The sequence below is a fragment of the Emys orbicularis genome, chromosome 7 (genome assembly GCF_028017835.1).
Source record: "Emys orbicularis isolate rEmyOrb1 chromosome 7, rEmyOrb1.hap1, whole genome shotgun sequence".
In the NCBI taxonomy this organism is placed as follows: domain Eukaryota; kingdom Metazoa; phylum Chordata; order Testudines; family Emydidae; genus Emys; species Emys orbicularis.
In genome coordinates this window covers 38,192,090-38,215,416 of record NC_088689.1, presented here as the reverse complement: position 1 = coordinate 38,215,416, position 23,327 = coordinate 38,192,090, and the positions used below count along the sequence as shown (strand labels likewise).

The 23,327-nt window shown below is 37.9% G+C and overlaps 1 protein-coding gene across 2 annotated transcripts in view; it reads left to right on the top strand.

Moving 5' to 3' along the window:
• Positions 1-23,327, top strand: part of PCDH15 (protocadherin related 15) — a 751,423-nt gene that overhangs the window by 394,153 nt on the left and 333,943 nt on the right. For both annotated transcript variants that reach the window (XM_065407245.1, XM_065407244.1), the window contains exons 11-13: positions 2,045-2,179; positions 4,074-4,223; positions 19,817-20,010. In XM_065407245.1, coding sequence (XP_065263317.1) covers positions 2,045-2,179; positions 4,074-4,223; positions 19,817-20,010 — 479 coding nt within the window. The remainder of the gene's footprint in view (positions 1-2,044; positions 2,180-4,073; positions 4,224-19,816; positions 20,011-23,327) is intronic.

Below are 23,327 nucleotides of genomic sequence, written 5' to 3'. Positions count from 1 at the left end.
GCACTGACTTAAATGTAGAGTAGTATGTCCATTTCCTCCTTAGGTGTTAAAAAATGGTGAAATGAAGATCTTATTTTGAAGTATTTCACTCTGATATGTGTATGTGGGTGTGGGGACAGGACCTCAAAATGCATTCTTTTTCAAGACAAACAGGCATTTTGCAACCACTGGATTTGGTGAAGATGGTAAAAGCTGTAATATTTGATCAATAATTTTGCTTTGGCCTTCTTTCCCTTGGTCTGTACCATTTTGGACAATTTCTGTGTGACTAATTTTCTAACTTAATATCCATTTTCTATTTTGATCAGTCACATAGCATCCCTTGCCCCTCTTATCTACTTCAAGAGATTAACCCAGATAACCAGTAGCCATGTTGAAAAATAGCAGAGGTAGTGTGTCCCAAATTTAAAAAGCACTTAGGTTCCAGTCAGATTATATAAAAAACAAAGAGGCATTTATTTTCATAGAATAGGAGAGAAAATAAAATTAAAGTATTTAAAAAGTTAACTGCAATACATAGTAACTGCAAAAGATCCAATAAAATCAGCGTAGCAGGTTAGATACATAATTAAATAGAAGGTGCCCATTCCTCTGTTTTTGTGTCATTTCAACAGCACAAAATGCATAGAAAGATAGCTTAACTAACCAATTAGGGGTTCCTCTGGCCTAGAGGAATCTGCAAGTGAAATAGTTTTGGCATGATTGTGTTGTTCCCTGCTCCAATGTAGGACTATCTCCATGATAGGCAGAATGGCCAGAGTTTTAGCACACTCCTAAGGTTGCTCTAAATTGTTCCTCAAGACAGACCTATCATCCAGCAGCCTGAGAATCAGGGATCCACAATGTGACTTAGAGCCCCTTTTGCAGCTTCCTTCAGACCTCCCCACTCTCAGGCTACACTGGTTGCTTAAGAGCCAATCCTCAGATTCTGGCCATTAAACATCACATCTTTTGAGTAATTTTTGATAGGGAGTAAGGCTCTTTCTCTCTCTCTCTCTCTCTCTCATGGCAGTCCTAGTCTGTCCCTCTTTCAGACAGCTGGCATCCTGTCTGTTCCAAAATGCAATCTGACTACCTCTTCTCTGGAAAGGGTTGTTATTGCTTTTCCCCACACCATTGAAATAACCGTTATCTATTCAAGCTATGTAAAGAAAGACGAATTAGCGTGAGTTCCAGATCAGTCATTTAGTATGTCTTTTTAGGTTGGGGAATTCAAAGCATGGAAACTTTCCCTGTTTAAAGAAGTCTTGACTGCCAAAATATATCACATACGTTTACTAAAAATGTTACTTCAAAATCAAAATAAATATTAAACTATAGTATATCTAGATTCTGAGGTTTATTTTCATTTGTGGTCAAAGTAATTATCCTTATTTTACCAGTGTATAAATGTTTCTTTCTTCTGATGTACAAGGATATGCCTGAATGTTTTGTACTACAGAGTTTCTGCAACAACCAGATACTAATCTTCACCATGTGGTAGACATTGTTCATCTGAACTATTTTATTGCTGCACTGAGCAAATGGAAAGATTTCTCAAGATATGCTATGAGAACAAATGCTATGAATCAGAGATTAGAATCTTTATCTTGATAAGTAAAATGCAGTTTTAAGAATTATCTATTTAAAAGTCAAAATGTTATCACCCTATTTTAGTAGAGGTTTTTTTGTTTTATTTTTAAAACATTCTTTGGGGGGAAGTTCCCTAAAATTTTTAAATTTATTTTCAAATATTTTTTCAGAATATTACATTTTAAAAGAGGGCTAGTGAAAGCAATGTAGGTGTTTTGCTGTTTCACAGACTCTATCAGTAATGGTACTGTGCATTGTAAACTCTTTCAGGCAGGGACCATCTTTTGGTTTGTACAGCACCTAGCACAATGGGATTTTGGTCATTAACTAGGGCTCGTCGGCACAACAGTAATACAAATAAATAATAATAATAATAATAATTCTGCTCATTTACACTATAATGCTTGCATATTTCTTGAATATTTACATATATATTATATATTAATACATATTCATTTCTTTCTCTTTGAAGACAAAGGATCCACAGCTCCATCTTTTTCTAAATGATTATAATACATTTTTCACTGTGACTCAGAGTGGTATAACACGGTACCTCACCTTACTCCAACCAGTTGATAGAGAGCTCCAGCAGCTATACACCTTCTCGGTAAGCAATATTCTTTCAAAAGCACACCAGGGACTGCTCAGGTATTATAGCATTTTTAATGCTGAAAAAGCCAATATGGTATTTACAAACAGAATTCTAAATTTTGATATGACAGTGAGGAAATAAAACAGAGCATATGCTTTTGAATAGGCAGTCCTCAGCTCTCTCTCATATACAAGTTAATACCCATTTGGAGGATAGGAATAATTTAGGGCTAGATCATTACTTTACAATTTGTCCTGAATAAGATGTAGTGTGTAGCTGCAGCACCCAAGGAACAGACCAAGGAATGAATTCTGACTCAGAGTTGCTCTCTTCCTTGTTCCTCCCTGGATATGGGTGAAGGAGGAGTAAGTTAGTTCATCCTTTTTAATGAAACAGCTTACTTCTCCCATTTACCCAGGCATCTATCTGGTAGGTAAAGAGGGCTGAAAGTAGGATTATTCCCACTTCTCACTAGTCTCTGCCACCTCCCTGCCCTCTTGCTGATATTGAGGAGGCATAAAAGTGTGAGCGGTTCAGAGAAATTTAGGAAATTCTAATGTGTATGTTCAATCCAGTCCTGCAAGATACCAAGCGCCTTTTGGAAGGTGCCAAATTACTTCAATTCCTATTGATTTCAATGGGAGCTAAAGGTATGCAGTTCTTTGCAGGTTTGGGTCCAAAGTGAGATTATTTTCAAATGTTGGTTTCCTTTCCACATCTTGCTCGTATTGACAACATTGCTAGTTTAACTATTAACAATATCCTTAATTTTGACCAATAAACACATGCTCATAGTATCCACTTGATGAAAAAATCCTCTCTACACAGCTCTGTGCTGTAGAAATTCATTTAGCTTCAAACCAGTACTGGTTTGGTGTAAGTATAGAGAACCAGAAACCATTTAAAATTCCCCGCAATGACAAAAAGAGTGAGGGAGAATATATACATACTTCCAGAGTTTCTGAGACTGCAGCCCAGTGGCCTACTCTATACTCTGCCTCTGAGCTTTATTAGGAAACTTGGGACAAAACTAAGGCTTCAACAATCACTCCTTTCCTATTGCCTGATACATTGAGGTATTTTGTGCCAGGTATTGGGGAAGAGCAATATAGGAACTGGCTCTAAATCCACTGGGGTGCTCCTCGGATCACATGAATCCCCAGCAGGGGAGTAACAGTGAATGTCTGGTCCCTTTGGGTTGCCTGAGCAATACAAAGTGAGCACAGAAAGAGTGAGAATCTGCCTCTTTAAATAGTAGAGAACACAGGATGGGAATGTAATTAAGCCACTGGGCTGGGACTTGGTAGATCTGAGTTCAGTTCCTGGCTTTACCATGGACTTTCTATTTGACCTTGGGCAAATCACTTATATCTTTGTGCCTCAGTTCTGCCTCTATAAAATAATTCTTCCTTTTCCTTATCCTTTGTCTTGTCTATTCAGAGTTTATTATTTTTTTGAGGCATGGATTGTCTAACTCAGTGGTTCTCAACCAGGGGTACGAGTACCCCTGCGGGAACACAGAGGTTTTCCAGGAGGTACATTAACTCATCTAGATATTTGCATAGTTTTACAACAGGCTACATAAAAAACACTCGCAAAGTCAGTACAAACTAAAATTTCATACAGACAATGACTTGTTTGTACTGATCTATATACTATATATTGAAATGTAAGTATAATATTTATATTCCAATTGATTTATTTTATAATTATATGTAAAAATGAGAAAGTAAGCAATTTTTCAGTAACAGTGTGCTCTGACACTTTTGTATTTTTATGTCTGATTTTGTAAGCAAGTGTTTTTTAAGTGAGGTGAAACTTGGGGGTATGCGGGACAAATCAGACTTTTGAATTTTTCTTAATTCTATCCCATTCAAGTGTTTTTTCTGTATTCTTTTTTCCTTTGAAGATGACAGCTTCTGATGGTGTACAGGAGAGTATGGCAGTTATGGTCAATATCCTGGTGATTGATGCAAATGATAACTCACCAACCTTCTCCAACATATCATACAATGTCAAGATTTATACAGACATGAGGCCTGGGGAAAGCATTATAAAGGTAATCTCATGCCTTTTATCTAGTTGTGTTTAACAACTCTTTGCTAGCAATATGCAGTTTTTTAAGTTAATATTAATTGTAAGTGTACTGAAAACAGGTACAAATGAAGTGTATGTGTCTTCCCCCATTTAAATAATGATATAGGTCATTAAAAAATTAACAATTGTGAATCTCAAAAACTTTGTAGCTTAGTATGTTTCAACTACTGCTTATCTGGCCAAAAATTTTGGGTTAGAAATCTTGTACAAATAGATATCCTAAACTTTGCAGCTTCTGATGAGATATGAACTGTCACAAAAACAATTATTCTCCTGCATGTTGACAACTCCACATATAGTACCAAATAAAACCTGTATGTGGATAGGCACATTATGAAATTATCAAGAAATATTTCTGACTTGCCTTTTAATGAGAGTCAGATGTACAATGGCCATTCATTTTTCAGTCCATGCCATTGACTGCATCATTTGTATAGTAGTGCACAGTTAGACCTGAGAAATGTGGTTTATAGTAGACGAAAAGAGGAGAAAGTATTGTTTATTGTTTAACATTTGTATATAGCACTTTAAATAGTGAGTAAAACAGTGGGTGAAATCCTGGCCCTATTGAAATCAATGGCAAAACTCCAACTGATGACAGTGGGGCCAGAATTTACCCATGGTCTTTGCCCCTAAATACTTGCAGTTTAAATTGATCACAATAAGACAAAAAGATGCTGGATAGAGATCAATAGGAAAGGAGAATGGAGAGGGTGGTAAAAATAACCTCTTTAGTAAATATAATTGGTAGTTGAATTCATGAGGGAGGGAATGTGGTTTATTCCTTGATCTGCATTGACTTGCTATATATACATGGGAAAGTCATCTGGCCTCACTGTGCATTAGTTTTCCCATCTGTAAAATATCTACCTCACAAGGTTCTGTGAGGCTTAAAGAGCAGGTCAAGTCTGTAAAGTGACTGGAAAGTGAAAAGTGACATTGTGGATTTCCATGTTAATTGTCAACTTCAATGATTTCCTTATTAAATATGCTCAGTTAACAAATTTTTTAAAAGTTCTGGATTTTTTTTCAAAGCAAGTTCTGCAAACTTACTCTAGGGTTTTAGAATCAAGCTTACCGGTAGTTGTTTCATGTTCACAATAACGGTTCTACAGGACACTTTTATTTTCAATTATGCCTTCAGTGACTTTTCTGCAATCCCATTGCCTTTAATGAGTTTGTACAAATCCAACTGAATGGAATTTAAGGATTGTCTACATTCATGGGGTTTGTAAGAATGAGAGAATCAGCATAACCAAATACAGTATACTCCCAATTATCCAAATAGCATGGGGGGCACAAATTTTGTTTGGATAATAGAGATGGCAGGAGCCATTCAGCAGCAGGGTGGCCTCCCCGTTGCTAGGGGCTCATCCTCCTCTCAGTCTTGGCCTGGAGTCTCTGCTCAATTATCTGAACTTCCACATTATCTGAATCCTTTCCTTGTCCCCCAGCATCTGATACATGCTGCAAAGGGGCTGTATCCTATGCTGAGAGACAAGGAAGGCATTTGGATAATGCAGAGGTTTGGATAACAGGGTTTCAGAAAAACGGGAGTATACTGTGGTGCCTGCTAAATTCTTGTCAAAGCCACATGGCAGAGTTCAGTTTTGATATTTTGCTCACTGTATGTACAAGCTGTGAGAGACTGCTGATTTCCTGAAATATCTTGACTGAACTTTATTGAATTAAGTTAAACCTTATTGAATTAGGGTTAATGCCTTTGGGGGTATATTGTATTAAAAATACAGCTATGTATGTACTATTGTGGCATTGTATGTATCTTCTCTAGTAGGGAGGGGGAATGCTAATATACTATCTCCCTTAACAATCCTTTGAAGCAACCCTTCTGGAAAGGTATGCATATACTAGTTCAAACTGCATTCTCCAAGGACAAAGAGAGAAAGAGTTATTGTATAAATAGTCTAGTTTTAAACGGGCTCATGGTTTCTTCCTGATCAGCAAACGGACAGGACCTGTGGTCCACAAAAGGCCCCAATCCATTGGGAAAGGTTAGAAAGATGGGGCTTCCGGATGCTTGTTCGGCATTGGAGCAGTGATGATTCTGTAACCACATCAAATCCCCTTGGGTGAAGGTTTAAAGGACTGCTCTTGCCAGAATCCATGTTAGGGATGGTTTCTGGTCAGCTTCTTAGCATGTGTGTAGGTTTGTTTGTTGGTTTTAATATATTTTCTCTGTAATGCTTTTTACCTTAAGAATAAAGTGGGCTGGCATAGGAGGTGCTATGTGGTACCTTTTAACTGTAGCATTTACACTTGTTAACCATCTCTAAAGAGAAAGCAACCAAGTTTTGCTTTGGCAGCCTGTCTCTCCTGGGGATAACACAGGGAAGTTAAGGAACTGCAGCCTGGAAATACTCCAGTCAAAAGGGTGAGGGACACATGTCTCCATCCAGGAAAGGCAACAGCTGGGGAGCTGGAATCCTGAGAGTGGGTGCCTTTGCTGGGCCACTGAGGGGACATACAGGTGCAGTTGCCCTGAACTGTAACCCAAGTAATCCGTGTCCTACAAAAGGAACATTTGTCCTAAATAACTTGCAAACTTAATACAAATTACAGATCACTTTAATAAGAAACATGTATGTATTGATATGATAAAACACTATATAATTTTTTGAAAGAACTGCGCTGATGTCTGTAGTGGTATACCTCGTACCTAATCATGGAATATAAAGCTAAGCTTCGGAAATTTGGGGTTTCCAGGGACAATTATATCCTCTGCCATGTGAAGGGAAACCCATTGTTTCCAACAAAAACATCAGCGCAGGTAACCAGATTGTGTTTGGAATCACATGGGAAAGTCACATGTTGATGCCCAATTTCGCTCAGTCATTGCAGGAAGCCATTACCTATATTCCAGAAAGTACATTTATAGGACAGTCCACTCTGTGTAGATGGGCGTCTCCCATTGCCCATTATGAGTTAAGTGTCCTTTTGATGGGTCACTCAATTTGAATAGTCCCTCCAAGATGTGCTGGCTAACTACTTCATGGGCGATACCCCAGGAGCAAACATTTGAAATCCAGATATAGAGCTAATATTCATAACTTCAAATACAAAAATGATACATGCATAGAGATAGCATAATCATAACCAGCAAATCATAAACCTTTTATAGATATCTTATGTGCCACATTTTGTATAAGATATGTTGCAAATATGTAATAGTGGTTGTAACAATGATCTATATAGTTATATTTTATCAGATAACGTCATACTGGCCATGACTAATATTGTAATTCTCTAATTTAGTACCATACCTATGTCAAAAGATAAAATCTTATACTGTATAAGGTAAGGAAACAAAGCTTCTTAAAACATGCTAATACATTGTCACTGCAGAAGACAGTCAGTACTATTCCTTTTCTTTGAAAACAATAAGTAAAAGCAAGGCTGTGTAGGAAAGTGTTCTTCCCTGTGCTGTCTTGCTCGTTTTATTTTCTGTGAGTAGCGCTGCTGCTGGTGGTGACAAGAGCAGGAAGGGTGTTTGAAATGATTTTTTTTTAAATCAACCAAAGTGATTTATTTCATTAATCTATCACAAGTTTTATTTTGGCTTTAGAAAATAACTTTAAAGCTATATTTCCATTCATTGATATATCTCTCAGGTTTTTTTCCTTGCTTAATATTTTTCCTGATATTTTCCCCTAAGCAATAGATTGTTTAATGCTTGTTTAGCTGTGTCATCTGTATGTAAATATAAAGATGTCAACTGGGATTTACAAAGGAACCTAATGGTGTTAGGCATGCAACCTCCTTTGAATTTCAGGGGGATTTAAGCACCTAGCTTCTTTAGGATTTTTTGAAAAATCCTAGTCTTACTTTCTTATTTAAATGTGGCAATTCAAAACGGGAAGAGAGTATCAGTCACATGCTGTTTGATACCTTCTTTTCATCACTAATGTAAAACGTGTAAGATTTAAGTATCATAAAAGTGAAATCTTCTACTTTTGTTTAATGTAAACTATAGTTGTACTTATGAATGCAATAGTAGGATAAACTTTAGTGTATACAATTATTTTCTTCTACTATTTATTAAATTTGATGAAAGTTAAGTAATTGTGTGAAAAAGCTTTGTGCTTATTGTGGGTGTTTGTTATTATATGCATTAAAATGTGACCTCAGAAGTATATTCTTATAGTACAAGAGGTTCATTTTGGGAGTTCTTGGGGAAACAAAAAGCTCCCATAATTCATGTATGATATGAAACTCCCATACTATAAGAGAAACTTGCTTTTACAGAGTTAGTTATTATAAGGATGTGGAGGACTAGAACCCAGGTCTGCAGTTCCTAGAGCAGCTATCTGACATTCCTATATCACCACTGGGAGGTTATGCAGAGTCACCTCCAAGGAGTACTGTGGAGATTAGGTGTCACAGGAAGTACCACCCAAAGGGGCCAGAGCAACAGCACCCTGCTGCCCTCTGATTGGCCCATGCTAACTATTTAACCCTAAAGGGTGCCTCAGAAAGTTGTCTGGACAACCATATAGATGTCTGGTTTACTGCAGCTCCAGGCCTTGCATCACCTTCTGATTTCCAGTCTCTGATCCCATTGTGATTCTTAGGGTACGTCTATACCCAGCCGCTAGTTCGGCGGCTGGCAATCAAAGTTCTGGGTTCAACTTATCGCGTCTTGTCTGGACGCAATAAGTCGAACCCGGAAGTGCTCGCCGTCGACTGCGGTACTCCAGCTAGACGAGAGGAGTACCGTGGAGTCGACGGGGGAGCCTGCCTGCCGCGTGTGGACCGAGGTAAGATCGAACTAAGGTACTTCGAACTTCAGCTACGTTATTCACGTAGCTGAAGTTGCGTACCTTAGTTCGATTTGGGGGGTTAGTGTAGACCAAGCCTTAGTTACCAGTCTGAAGTCAGAACCAGCTACTCCTGATCTCTGGTCTCCAACCCTGGTCTGACCCTGAGTATTGCTCTGGTATTCAACTCAGGGGATTACCAAAGGGAAGAAGATTGGAAGTTAAGTGTAAGTGTAAATTGTAAATATAATTAGGCAGCTGTCCTACACCAAGATGTAGGCGGTATAAACTAGTGGACAGAGAAGGAGTCTGGCCCTAGTGGTCAGAGAAGAATCAAAGGGCAGAAAAAGAGATGTGCTTAGGAGGCAAGCTAAGCACTGTGCTGCTGTTGCTGCAGGGATTAAATGGCAATCATTTGGCTTTTCTGACGAACCAGGGAGCACAGTCGTTTAGTGAGGGTTTGTTGGGACCAGCTGAGTTTCTGACAGCAGCTAGCAGAAGTTATGCCTGAACTAAGCCTAGAGTAAATAATTCTATATTTGCAGGTAGTGTGGATGGAGAGGAGTGGGTTGGCAGGTTCTGGGAATGACTTCTGGCTTTCCAGAATTAAAAATAAAGTAAAGCAAAACCTGAGAGTTGTGAGGGTAGGTTTTCTCCTCCCCTTACCTCTCTCTGCAGATCTAGTGCCAGGATGCTTCCAAACCACACCACTTTATAATGCTGGCAGTGTGTTAGAGGCAGATAAATCCAGGCTCTGATTGCTTTCTAATAAATACGTACATCCGTGGCAGGAACTATCTTTTTAATGTGTTTGTAAAGTGGCCAGCACAATGAAGCTCTGATTCTTACTGGGGCCTCTGAGCGCTACTATAATCTAATAATGAATAATAGTTCAGTCAGTTGAGAAGTAACTTGCTTCTGTATCAAAAAGATTTGGGAACTTGCTGATCTTGTCTCTTACACTGGCCAAGGCTGCCAACATGGAGTCTTTAATTCAGTATACTGCAGACACTAGAGAATGGATTGTACTTCTGGAATTATGAATAGCATTAACATCTGTGGATTCTAGGCCTGTGGAAATGTAATGGACCAGTAAGACAGACTTGTAATGCTGAATCAGTCTATTAGTTTTGTTTAACATTATTTCTTTAAAAAGAAAAACTAACTATTTTTTTTGTTAAAGACTGGTTAAAGTTTTTCTTTTTCGAGAAACAGTGTTAAATAAAACTAAATTATATATGGAATTTTACTGAAATAATTACCCTGTATACTCATCTGCATGTACATAACTATCCTGTTTGTACTCATCTGCATGTACATGTGACAAAGCATTTCATTCTATAGCACCACCTCATAATTACTTTTGTATATTTTAAGACACTTATCTCCTTTGAGATGATAATCAGCTATGATTTAAAAGGAAAATGACCCAGGTCAAATTTGTTTAGTCGGCGAAACCACTTACTCCAGTCAGAGAAAGTAGGTCAGAAAAGGCAGCACTGACCTCACTGAGTCTGTGTAATCGGATATAATTTACACATAAGCAAAGAATGTCTATGTTCCCTAATCAGATTGCATTAGAGAGATCATTAATAAAATGATTAATCTATAAAACAATTAGTCCTACAAAAACGCTAATTCCTTCTCCAGTGTATTAGTTTGTTTTCATATAATGGCCAGTTTGCTTTTGAAGTTTGAAAGCCAACAGAGTGTTGTAGTATTATGATTAAACAAATAAGTAAAATCTGGGCTGCATTCGTGGCCCTTGCTAAGGTCAACTTTGTACCAAAGGGATCTTAGACCAGCCCTAAATGTGTAACTTGCTACTTGCCTAGGGTGGTGAGGATTCCCACCACAGGGAAATTCTGCTTTCTCCCCTACTTCATCCCATGCCAGAGATCGGACTGGGACATGTACAGCTCTGCCATACTCTCTGTCAGTGGAAGAGTCCCTAAGGGACTGGTTCTGACAGTGCAGTTTATAGTGGCTCAAGCTGCACCAAGTGTAAGTTCACCAAAGCCTGGGATATGGAACATTGAATATCCAGAAAATAAAGAGGAATTGAGGTTTCTGCACAAAAATATGTTTTTGGTTTTTTTTTGTATTTGTAAATACCATAGATTGAAATTAAAAGTACCTGAAAGCATATTTCCAATTGTGAATTTGTTATTTTGTTGGGAAATCATTTTGATTTTAATACTGATATCTATGTGGGTAGTTAATTTAATGAATTTCATATTTGCTACCCCCTTGCATCCTTAAAAAAATGCAGGGCGCTGTTCTGCCCTACCGGAGAGTAACTGCATAGGAGAGAAAACATTCCTTACAAGTTATACTCATAGATTTACTTCTGTGGGGGGTGGAAGGAGAGGAAGCAGTGGGTTTTCCCTACCCCTGCGGAAGAAACCCTGATGCATGCTCAAGAACTAGATTGATTTCTGGGGATCCACCAGAGCCACAGGGCCATCTTCACAGAAGCCCTATACCTCTGAACCAGCTCTGATGCTGCCTGCTCCATGTCTCTTAATTCAATTGGAGTGGGCAAGTCACTGGAAATGAATAGTCTCTGGTTATAGTGACTTTTGCTGGCTTTCTCAGTGGGCTTGGTGGAGAGAGTAATTTGGCTCCTGCACTGTAACCTGACCTGTCTGGTTTTGTGGATCCCCTACAGAATAGCTTCTACAGAATTGCTAGAAAAGAAGAGAGTGCTGCAGGGGAGGAACTTGCTGCTTTCATAAATCAGGTTCCTGTCTGTCTACAGATAGGAAGAGGGGCACAGAATTCAAAACAAAGAATTATCTCCTCAATAGAGACTGGTGTGTTAGTGTTTGCCTTACTCCCAAGTCAGAATCTACTAGGATTTATTTTATTTTGGATGTCTATCTTAAGAGTTGTGATCTTAAGACTGTTTTGGAGGATTCATGCTATTCTCTTCCAGAGGAGGGTGGGGTATTTTGAATAGTTGTGTTTTTTTTTTTTTTTTTATAAAAAACAATAATTATTTGTGCTGTATGAGATAGATTTAATGTCCTGTCCATCTTGAGAATTTATTTTTATCAGACCATTATGTCTGCTTTTCTAGGAACTACAACAGTCCACGGCTGAGAACTTAGCAATTAAATAAATCCATTGTTTTGATTTTAATGCTGATAACTATGTGGGTAGTTAAAAATGAAATATGTGATCATTATTTTGACTTAACTGCACAAAATAGCCTAAATGTATACTGGTTAACTTTGGTGGGCAGGGTTAATTTTCTTGTAGGTTTTTCTGTTCTATCTGCCATCATTACCATTGCTATTAGTAATGTTTGTCTGTCATAACTCAGATGATTAAAGAGTTGCATATTAATAAATGGAATGTGTAGTTGTGTGATAAAATTATACTTCATGTAAGTGATTCACACCATGTCATTATTTAATTAGACATATCTTTATTTCTATATATAACATATAATTGGAAATAAAATGAAGTAAATGTACAGGAAAGAAATCAGCAAGGAACAGAGAACAGTAACCAAGAAAATGACAGAACTGAGGAACAAAAAAGCTAGATTTCTGCAAAATTTGCCTTTGGGGGCCAAAAACTTTCTTGGCCTTTGAAAGCTACAAAAGGGATCCTTACTGTATTTTTGTATAGTGTTTTTATTCTGTTTACATAATAACTCCTGAGCTTCCCTTGCAATGTATGCACTGCTTTTCTTGTCTGAAACTGTATTTTAAATGTATGAAACAAAAGTAACCAATTTTATTTTTTCTGTTTATCTTAATTCCCCCTATTTTTTTTATCAGAGGAAAGTATCATTCTGATATGTCCATGTTCAGAAGATTTTACAGTACATTTGTCATAATAACAGTTAAATAAGTCTATGGATAAAAAGAAAAGGAGGATAAGTAGGGGAGTGGATTAATTCAGTGGTTCTCAACCAGGGATACATGTACCTCTGGGGGTATTCAGAGGTCTTCCAGGAGGCACATCAACCCATCTAGATATTTGCCTAGTTTTGGAACAGGTTACATAAAAGCACTAGCGAAGTCAGTACAAACTAAAATTCCACAGACAATGACTTGTTTATACTGCTGTATACACTATACACTGAAATGTAAGTACAATATTTATATTCCAATTGATTTATAAGTAAATGGTAAAATGAGACAATAAGCAGTTTTTCAGTAATAGTGTGCTTTGACACTTTTGTATTTTTATGTCTGATTTTGTAAGCAAGTAGTTTTTAAGTGAGGTGAAAATTGGGGGTATGCAAGATGAATCAGACTCCTGAAAGGGCTACAGTAGTCTGGAAAGGTTGAGAACCACTGGATTAGTGAATTAGTTGTTCACTTCTGGAGACATTAAATAATCCTGCTTCAGGTGAGAATTAAAAATGGTTTTGGAGGTCCTGTCCTAGCTCCTGCTTGTCATGTGGCACAAAAACACCTCACTCAGTGCCATGCATGGTCATGGTGGCCAGACATGTTGCTGAAGATCAGAAATGGTAGCGCATTAATAGATCTGCATGTGGAAACATCTGTATTGCATGTCTCTTGCTTGCAGTATAAATGGTTGTAAAGAGTATTATTAGTTCTATTACAGCTAATGTTATTTAAAAAATTAATAAAATTAACTCTTTTATATCCCTTCATGAATTGTCTTGTCATCATCTTAGGCTATGTCTACACTTCCGCGGTAAGTCAACCTACGCTACGCAACTCCAGCTACATGAAAAAACGTAGCTGGAGTCAACGTACCTTAGGTCGAGTTACCGCGGGGTCTATACCACGGGGAGTCAACGGGAGAAAATCTCCCGTCGACTTACCTTACTCTTCTCGTTGTGGGTAGAATACAGGGGTTGACTGGAGAGTGATCTGCAGTCTATTTGGCGAGTCTTTGCTGGACCAGCTAAATTGACCGCTGATGGATCGATCTCAGAGCGTTGATCCCTGCTGTAGTGTAGACCTGCCCTAAAATGTGACATGCTTGAGATTTAACTCCTTATCTTCTATACAATCAGCATTTTTTCATTTAGCAAACATATCTCAGACACTATGTAAAGTAGGATTTTTGCAATCCAGTGCACACTAAGTACTGACAATTTGTTAAGAATCTTTTTTAAAGACCAAATTTGCATATCCTGTATTGTAAATAATACATTTTTTTATATTTGCAATGTGTCATGTCTTTGTTCCTGTTGATTTCTTAAACCTACATCTTGCAATGAATCCTGTGAGCATTTGCAGCTAAATTTCCATAAAATATCCTGTAAAAATGCACCTAGAGTTTTCTGCCTGTACTTGTTTAGAGACACCTGTGTGTCTGTCTGTCTGTTTGTGGCATTCCTGCAGAATAGTTTCTAAGCACAAGGTAGATAAGCTGTTAAATGCAAACAACTGAGAGCATAAGAAGCTAGATATAAGGTAAGAGAAAATTTGGCCCCCAAAGCACATCTTAAATGTTTTATTTCAAGTACAGATAAACCCTGAATGTTTGAATGTCCACATTAAATGAAATTCATATCTGGTCCCAGCTCTGAATTTTTATTAAAGTCAAAATTAATTTTTATGACACTTTGATTTTAAAATGTATTGCATACTCCTTGCAACCTTTGTAAAATCAGGTTTCTCTGCATACATCAAGAAATGCAGTAATATATAAACTCGATCTAAGGTTCAAAGTGATTGGTTGGACTGGAAAGGGGTTAAGTGAAATTGTGTGTCTAAGACCAGGGCTTTAACCATAGTTTGTTATGCTCTAATTACTATTACATTTGATTAGTCCAAATCAATAACTTGATGGAGTATATATTGGATTATATGCACATTTTCTAGCAGAAGCAGTTGCTGAATTACATGGGGGAGCCCAAGGAAAAAAATGAAAAATGTGCATAGTTGCTGTCTGAGCTTTGACAGCCCAGTCATGGCAGTCCTCAGTAGCATATTGCTCCAAATGACTCAGCTGTACAGTTTACATGGTAATTTTCATAAAATTACCCATAATGCTAAAATAAATTTGTACTAATTAAATATGACTTTGAAAAATCAGACTTGCTTGACTGGAACAGTCATTCCAAGTATGGATGTTGGGAGACAAACCAGTTTGGCAGATAATATCTGTTCAATTCAATTTACGTCAGCAGGAACTAATTGTGTATGGCATTTGGGATTCAGACCAACTTGATTGAAAGTTAGTTCATGATAGATGTGGGACCACTAGAAGTGTTGATGATCATATGTTTATTAGCTTCATAACAGGTTCCCTGAAACTGTCACTTCTAAAGTGACCCAGGGCTAATGGTATAGTCCAGTTCCTCCCTTCAAGTTTAAAGTGATTGAGATTATCAGAGTTTGTATACTCATCAAGTATATGGTTTTATCAGATGCGACGTTAATAATATTTCTTATTATAGTTTTCCATTTGCCTGCTACCAAACTAGCTCTTGCTGGGTTGAGTAGCTGTAGAATACGTCATTGCAAAATTATTAATCTTCTTACATTTTAAAGGTAACAAAATTACTGTTATTGTATGCAAGAGATATTTTGAGGAAGTAGAATAAATCCTATTTAGTCTGTTACTTTTTCTATGTATTTTGACTTTAAAATATTTCCAAAATCATATTAATTATGAAGTCCTATCACCTTAAGACACCTGCCGTTTGAATTTCCAAAATTATAAAGTATGATGCCAGTTCTTGGACTTCAGTTATACCTTTCAGACATCTTTTTGCCCCAAAAGTGTTATTCAGATTACTTAAATTTTCAAAGCCTTTTCTTTGTAAATTTAATTAACCTTACTAATTTATATATTTGTATATTCAACTGATTTCTCTTTTCATGCTGTCACAGTAAAAACTGGCCCTGCCCCAACTGCTGAAGTTAAATACTTAGGACCTCAGATTTTTCAAAGACTTTTTTTTCTTTTTCTTGTGTGTGTTTTTATTGTTGGTGTTCAGTGCGGAAGGGTATTGTAACACTTTAACTATGTCATCAAGTTTTTATAATAAGTTTTCTTTGGAAGGTTAATGAGTATGAGCAATTGCATAGGGTAAATGTAGAATATTTGATTACAGGAATATGCAGTTTGAGAGATGTTTAAGATCTAAAAAACTGTCGCATCCGTGCTTTTTCACTGGAGGTGCTTTTGCAAATCCTAAGGGAGTATAGAAAGTGGATTTTATGTGCTGCAGTTTGATGTGTTGTCTTTATCTAAGCATCACAGGGTATTAAGCTGAAACACCAAAGACACCATCATATGGAATGTAGAGCAGTTATGAAACCACAGTTTATAGGACATCCTATGCAGAATTTGGCACGAATTAGAGAAGTGTGTTCCAAGGACAGTGTGTGACACTTTGATTTTTTTAAATGACTTTCTAACATGAGTTGCTCACTATTTTGAAAACAACTGAAAGGTTTCATTATTAAAAAATATTTCAAACATTCAGCATGAGTATGATACCATGCTACCTCTCAAGACCGCTGTGAAGAGCTTTGGCTGTTCTAACGAAGTGTGTATCCAAAAAATAGTTCAAAATAAACTTTAACATACCTTTGTTCACTTGGAAATGCACCTTATATTGCTATACTGTATGTGAAGACAATAATGCACTTTAATTTCAGGGTCAGTGCATCTTACCTACAGTACAGTTAATTATAACTCTCTATACCTTATTTAATCCATTGTTGCTTCTTGAGAAAGGGTTGATTCTACACACAGCGTAGTGTGCAACAGCAGTAACAGCCTTTGTCACCTGCTGCATGCTGAATCCATAATTTGAATGTTGGATCTACCAATACATCCAGATCATTTCCTCTGATCATATTAACTAATTCAGTGCATTTTTACTGTACTGAACTTGGGTATTGTTTTTGGCTAAGTGCCTCACTCTTCACATTAAAATTGATATTCCACTGAGCCTATTTGTGTAATCTATCAATATTCTGAAAAAAAGCTACATCCCTCAGTGTTTTATTCACTCCCTGTAGCTTAGAATCATATGTAAATGTAATTATCTTGCATGCTACAGCTTTGGTTGTACTCTCCCTGCTTGCTCTAGTGGCAGGATACTGTGCATGTTTTCCTCCTTCTTGTCTCCCTTTCACCGGGGGTCTTGGGAGCAGATGGCTCTAAGGTTGTGAATAATGTTCTCTGAACTGCAGTGACATGACCAGGGCTGGCAGTGTAATAATATGTTGATTAATAAGTTACATTATATTCTAATCCAGGAGAGGATTTGAGTGACAGGCTGGCGATAGGCCACCTCCACATATACTTCTGCCAGCCTACTGAGTGATGCAGAGGCAAAGAAGAGGATTTCTGGCTCCCAGACAGTTACCTGAACCTGCCTCCATGTTTGCTGAGTCTGTGGCTGCATTAGGGGCTGTGGGAGCAAGAAAGCAGGAAGGTAGATGGGCCAGCAGGAATCTTTAGAGGAACCATCGCTTTTTCATTCTTCTGTGTATGAGCCCTGCAGGGGAGCACTTCTGAAGTCAGAGCTGCTTAGTGTGGGTTCTTACAGTTTTCCATATCCCCTGCTATTCTTCTCCTGTACCAACTGATGCCTATTGATGCTTCAACCTTCTGCTGCCCAACACCAAACATGAGCAGCGGGGGATGGAGATGTGAATTTTTTTTTTTTTTGTCACTTTCACTTCACAGCTGTTCACCCAGGAAGGTGAGCTGATGGACAGTGCTGCCAGTACATGCTCTATGGCTGGCAGCCAAAGGCTCCAGTATGCCATGTTGATGTATTGGCTGTTGTCTATATCAACAAACTACATATTTCATGGGAAGAAAATATTCACCATTAATCAATCAAGAGGTACTGGAATTCACAGGTTTTATCATAGGAGTTTCCAGTACGCAGCACAACACACACATACCTGATTCAGAACTGAGGAAATAGGCCCCAGGTGTTGCTTCCCTCCACCACCACCCCCTGGGAAAAACTACAGAGAGGAACCAGCTAGAGATGTAGCCATTAGGAAGCAGCAGAAGCAGCCAAATTACAGACCATGAGACATTCAGAGAACTTCCTATCATTTTACTGAAGTTTGTCTGCACTGTGCTGATTGACTGTTTGCTCCAACCCTCTCCCTTTCCCTCCATCACAGTCTCTTCACCTCCTCAGCTTCCCCCCGCCCTGTTTCCCTCACCTCTGTCTTTCAGTGTCCCTTCTCCCTTCAATTTTCTTTACATTTAACTGATCCCGTCCTAACTACCCACCCCTCCTCAACCCCTCACCCTCTCAAAATCATGGAACCAATTTGATGTTTGCTGCCATTACATTGTTCATTCTGCTTGTGTGCTATATCCCTTTCCCTCACCCTGTGTCTGTCTTGTCTATTAGATTGTAAACTTTTTTGGAACAGGGATTGTCTGTCACTCTGTTTATACACTGCCTAGCACAATGGGACACCATTCCTGATTGGTCCTTAGGCACTACCCTAATAAACACGTTTAATAATGATACTTCAACTATTTCCCCCACATCTGAGTGTAGCAGAATGCAATACCTCATTTTTGTTTTCATTTTGTAATGTGTTATTAATTAAGATGGCTGTTTTAATGTATGAGATAAAGTTCAATGGACAAGCACCACCACAGATTTATGTATAGATATTTATGTGCTTTTTACGGAATAATCTGTTCATTCTGCATATGGAAAGAGAAATGCTAAAATGTGCATACTTTTGATCTGTTCTCAAGAAATATAGTCTTCCTGAATCCCAAGCAACTGAAGTGAAAACATTGCCTACTTGTTCTATATATGCCTCTTGTGTGAATATAGTGCATTGATAATATTAACAATGTCTATTCAATACAGGATATGCCTGTAGTTCCAAGTCAGCTTAGTGCACTTGGTAAAAAACACACATTCCCTATATCTCGTATCAGAGACTGTGCATATCATATACTGGTAATACACTAGGAGTAAGAAGCAAGAGCTGCTGTGTATCTCATTACAAAGATAGGAATCTACCATTTCCAATGGCATAAACTCTCATTTCTAGCCCTAATGGATCATAAGATATCTGACCTTAAACTTGCACAGCCTGGGTATCAGAGCTTTATAATTTTGTGGGAGAAATGTCAAAAACAGAGTTGCAATAAATGGTTTTGGATTTCCTTTGTATAGTATCTCTCTCTCTCTCATAGATGTGTGTGTGAACGTGCACCTTTATCATTTCACCTGGACTTGGTTATCTAATCGGTCTGTGGTACACCTCCTAGTCCCACCGCCCACAAATGATAATGCCATTGTTCCCCACCTTAACATGAACAGGTTTTTATGCAAGACTTGAGTATCATAACTTTTGGCAGCAACAGCACTATCTCAATACAATTTTAAGGAAGACAGAGGTAGGGAACTTTTCCATGAATAAACTTCAGACCCCCAGTTCAAACATTTATTTTGTTCTTGTAAATAACATGGTTGGGGTTTTTTTAGGCAGTGGCAGAAATTCCTATCTATAAAGAATAACATCAATGTTGTATTAATTAGCCTTTCATTAATGCTTAGATTTCATAGTTTACTTGAAGTCCTAAATAAATTCAGGATTGATTGTTTTGGATTTTTTTTCCTGATGCAGGATTTTCTTTTACTCATTTTATGATATTCTGATTTTAAATTACATTTTCCTTTGACAATATTTTTAGTGAGTAGATGCAGACTGTTTCTTCTTGCTTTGAAAATGTTCTTCTCCAAAGCAAGATCCCTTGTTGGGAGAAAATAAAATAGGATGGAAAGTTGATTCTTAAGTATTTACATTCTGATTTTCAATTGCAGCTCAGTGCCATAGATGCAGACCAAGGGCCAAATGGGCAGATCATATACGAAATTCTGGCTGGGGACCAGGGAGACTTCATCATTAATGACCGAACGGGCCTTATCACCATTGCTCCAGGAGTTGTATTGTCAGTAGGGAGGTCCTATGCACTCACTGTCAAAGCATCTGACAATGCTCCTCCTGCACAGAGAAGGTAATTAATGATATAATAAAAAGTATTTTTTTAATCTATGTCTATCCCAGCAATTAAATTTAAGAAGCACAGCGTACTCTTATTCATAAAAATCTGCGCTGCATCGGGCATTCAGAGGGATATGGCTTCAATTTATTCTGTTTTGTGCATTGATCCCACTTCAATTTTTCTTTTGATAAGTACTATATTAGGAATTAGTCTAATACTTGCATTTTCATGGCTTATTTACATATTCTCTGCAGCTCACAACTTTCACTATTTCATTCCCCTTGAATTATCTCCTTTTTAAAATTAAATTATTGCCTGTTGAATTTTGTCTGTCCTTGTTTGTATGAGAAATTAAAAGTGAGAGAAAGGAAGATAGATGTTGGTTGTCTGGACATTGCTTGCTATGATGAAGAAATGATTAATAATAGTATCTTCAGAATGATCCCTCAGCTGGCAGCTGCCTTCAGCCCAGGTGACAAGGTATTATAGTATTCATGTTCATCTGGACTTGGCTTATTTTGTCACATAAATTGTAAGCTGTGTAAATAATGAAGTACACACCACTAAAACCTAAATTCACACCAGCAAAGTCATTTAATGTCTAATCTCAGACTACTGTCAGATCAGAGCAGTTTGTGTGTTGTCTGTGGTTGGCTCAGGATTGTCGTGTTCCCCAAATAAAGCTATCCTGTCCCACTTTCCTGCTTCTTTTGTTCTCGATTTCTGTGTGCTGAAAATAAGCAAAAATGTTGGCACTTCACTATTGTGTAGAGAAATACATAACAATGGTTGAGATGACATGTTCTGGGCCCAATGCCAATAAGGAGTCATTGTGCTGAAAATGTGACAAGTCAATTCTCCAGTTAAGGGGACTGGGAGAAATGGCAGCCTTGTGTAACTGCACCTCTCAATGTCTCTCACATTCACAAATTGGGCAGTCAATGTAAGAGGAAGATATCATCATGTGAGTTTACCCAGATGCCTCTCCCCTGCCCCCCATGACCAACTTCTGCTGTTAAGTCTGCAAGCAATTAGCACACTATGGTGGCTAAATTGAGCTGGGATGTTATTTGTTTATTCCAAATTATTATATATTTCCAAATTATTGGAATATGCTGATCCATCAGACTATTTACAAACTAAGCTCTGTAAACATGTGATCTTTTATTTGAACTGAAACTTCTTTATAGAACACATTCTTTAGCTGCCAGGATTTCTTTTCCCCAAAAACATTTCAGATTTGTCAAACTTCATCTTAAACTCATACACTTTGTCTTACATTTTGTCTTCCCTTCCCTCTTATCATGTGTTGTTAGTCTCTAAGGTGCCACAAGTACTCCTGTTCTTTTTGCGGATACAGACTAACACGGCTGCTACTCTGAAACTCTTCTGTTACACCATGTTTCAATGTAGATGGTAAACTCTTTGATGCAGACACTGTGTGGTGTTATGTATTTGTATAGTGCCTAGCACGCTGGGTTTCTGATTAGTTGGCTCTGCAATACAAATAATTTACTTGTTGAACACTAGCATGGAACAGGAAGATCTTTAAGGTTGTTGTTAAAATATTTAAAGCATTTGACTCAAAGGCTAGCTCTCTTAGTATTCATGGTGTCCATTACACCTTGGTCCAAGATAGACTTTTCATTCTCTACAGCAGTGGTCTCCAAAGTAAAAGAGGGGTGCGCGGCAGGAGGAGTGCCGCCGGAGCAGCGCCCCTTCTCCCCCCCCCGGCAGTTCAGCCGGGAGTCCGAGCGGTTTTTTTTTTTTTTTTTTTTGCTTCTACAGTTCGGCCGGGAGCAGGGGGTGCGTGCTCAAAATGTTTTTACTGATGGGATGCGCGATCAAAAAAGTTTGGAGACCACTGCTCTACAGCACTGTTTTCACTAGTAATAAACCCTTTACCAAATCTTTAAAGAATTATTAACACATGCCCTAAGATCTATATTTTAATGGTATCCTGCTGGGGGATGAATTCCTTACTTCTATTAGAGAGGCTGATTATTACAATATTCACCAAAAGCAAGTTAAGATCTCACTTCTTGTAGTTCCATTGGTCTATTTTGTTATAGACTTATGACATATTTTTTTTCAAAATTGACTAGTGATTTGGGGTGCCTCCGTTTTTGAGTGTCCAACATGAGATGCATTCAAGGAGCCTGACTGCCAGAGAGTGGATGTTCAGAACTTTCAGTAAATCAGGCCTCTCTCAGACATCTTATGTGAATCACCCAAAATTACTAGTCAGAGATTAGACAAGGTTTATCGAAGATAGACAGATGGCAACAGAAGAAAGAGTCTGGAAATTACTCACTTGGCTCTAAAGTTAGGTAATGCACACAGGCTTCTTTTATTTCATTCAGAGAAATAGAATCTTTGAATAAATGTCTTAATTCATATTAAGGGGGTAACTCCACTATTCTCAGATCCCATACACTGATACCGGAGCAATCATTTGAATAAATGGCAATAGGTTTTGCTTGATTGTTCATTAAAGAATCAAGCAAGAGTGCCCACTTGCACTCTTGTTACTGGCTATAGTCATAGAATCCTTTGCTGAGAGAGTATGTGACAACATGCACAATACAGTGCACATTGTACCTGAGGTACATCACAAAGCAGAGCTGCATATGTATGGGATCTTGCTGTTTTTGATTACTTTGAGGAGATAAACACATTTAAATCTTTGCAGAAGTTTATGGGTTTAAGATGAAGTTTGACAAATCTGAATTTTTTTGGGGGGAAAAGAAATCCTGGCAGCTAAAGAATGTGTTCTATAAAGAAGTTTTAGTTCAAATATATAGCTCTCTCCCTGAGGTTCTTGCGGTGGACATCTCTTAGGATCTGGAACAGCTATCTGACCTTAATTTTTATCCATTAATACAACAAATAAGAAGACAGTGTGATCTGTGGAACACACATACAGTCTTATTGGAGTATTGCTAACATTCAGAGCAAGATTTCTCCAGTTATTATATTTCAGTCCCTCCCCATAGTAATTCCAGACAGAATTCTAACACACATACAGAACATTCTTTAATATTTTATCTGAGAGAAAGAGAGTCCAAGAATGAATGAGGTTACACAAACCCTAATGATGATGGGCTAGAGGAGCAGTACCAAATCTAATACGCTCTTACAAAATGGGGGAGGGATAGCTCAGTGGTTTGAGCATTGGCCTGCTAAAGCCAGGGTTGTGAGTTCAATCCTTGAGGGGGCCACTTAGGGATCTGGGGCAAAATCAGTACTTAGTCCTGCTAGTGAAGGCAAGGGGCTGGACTCAATGACCTTTCAAGGTCCCTTCCAGTTCTAGGAGAAAGGATATCTCC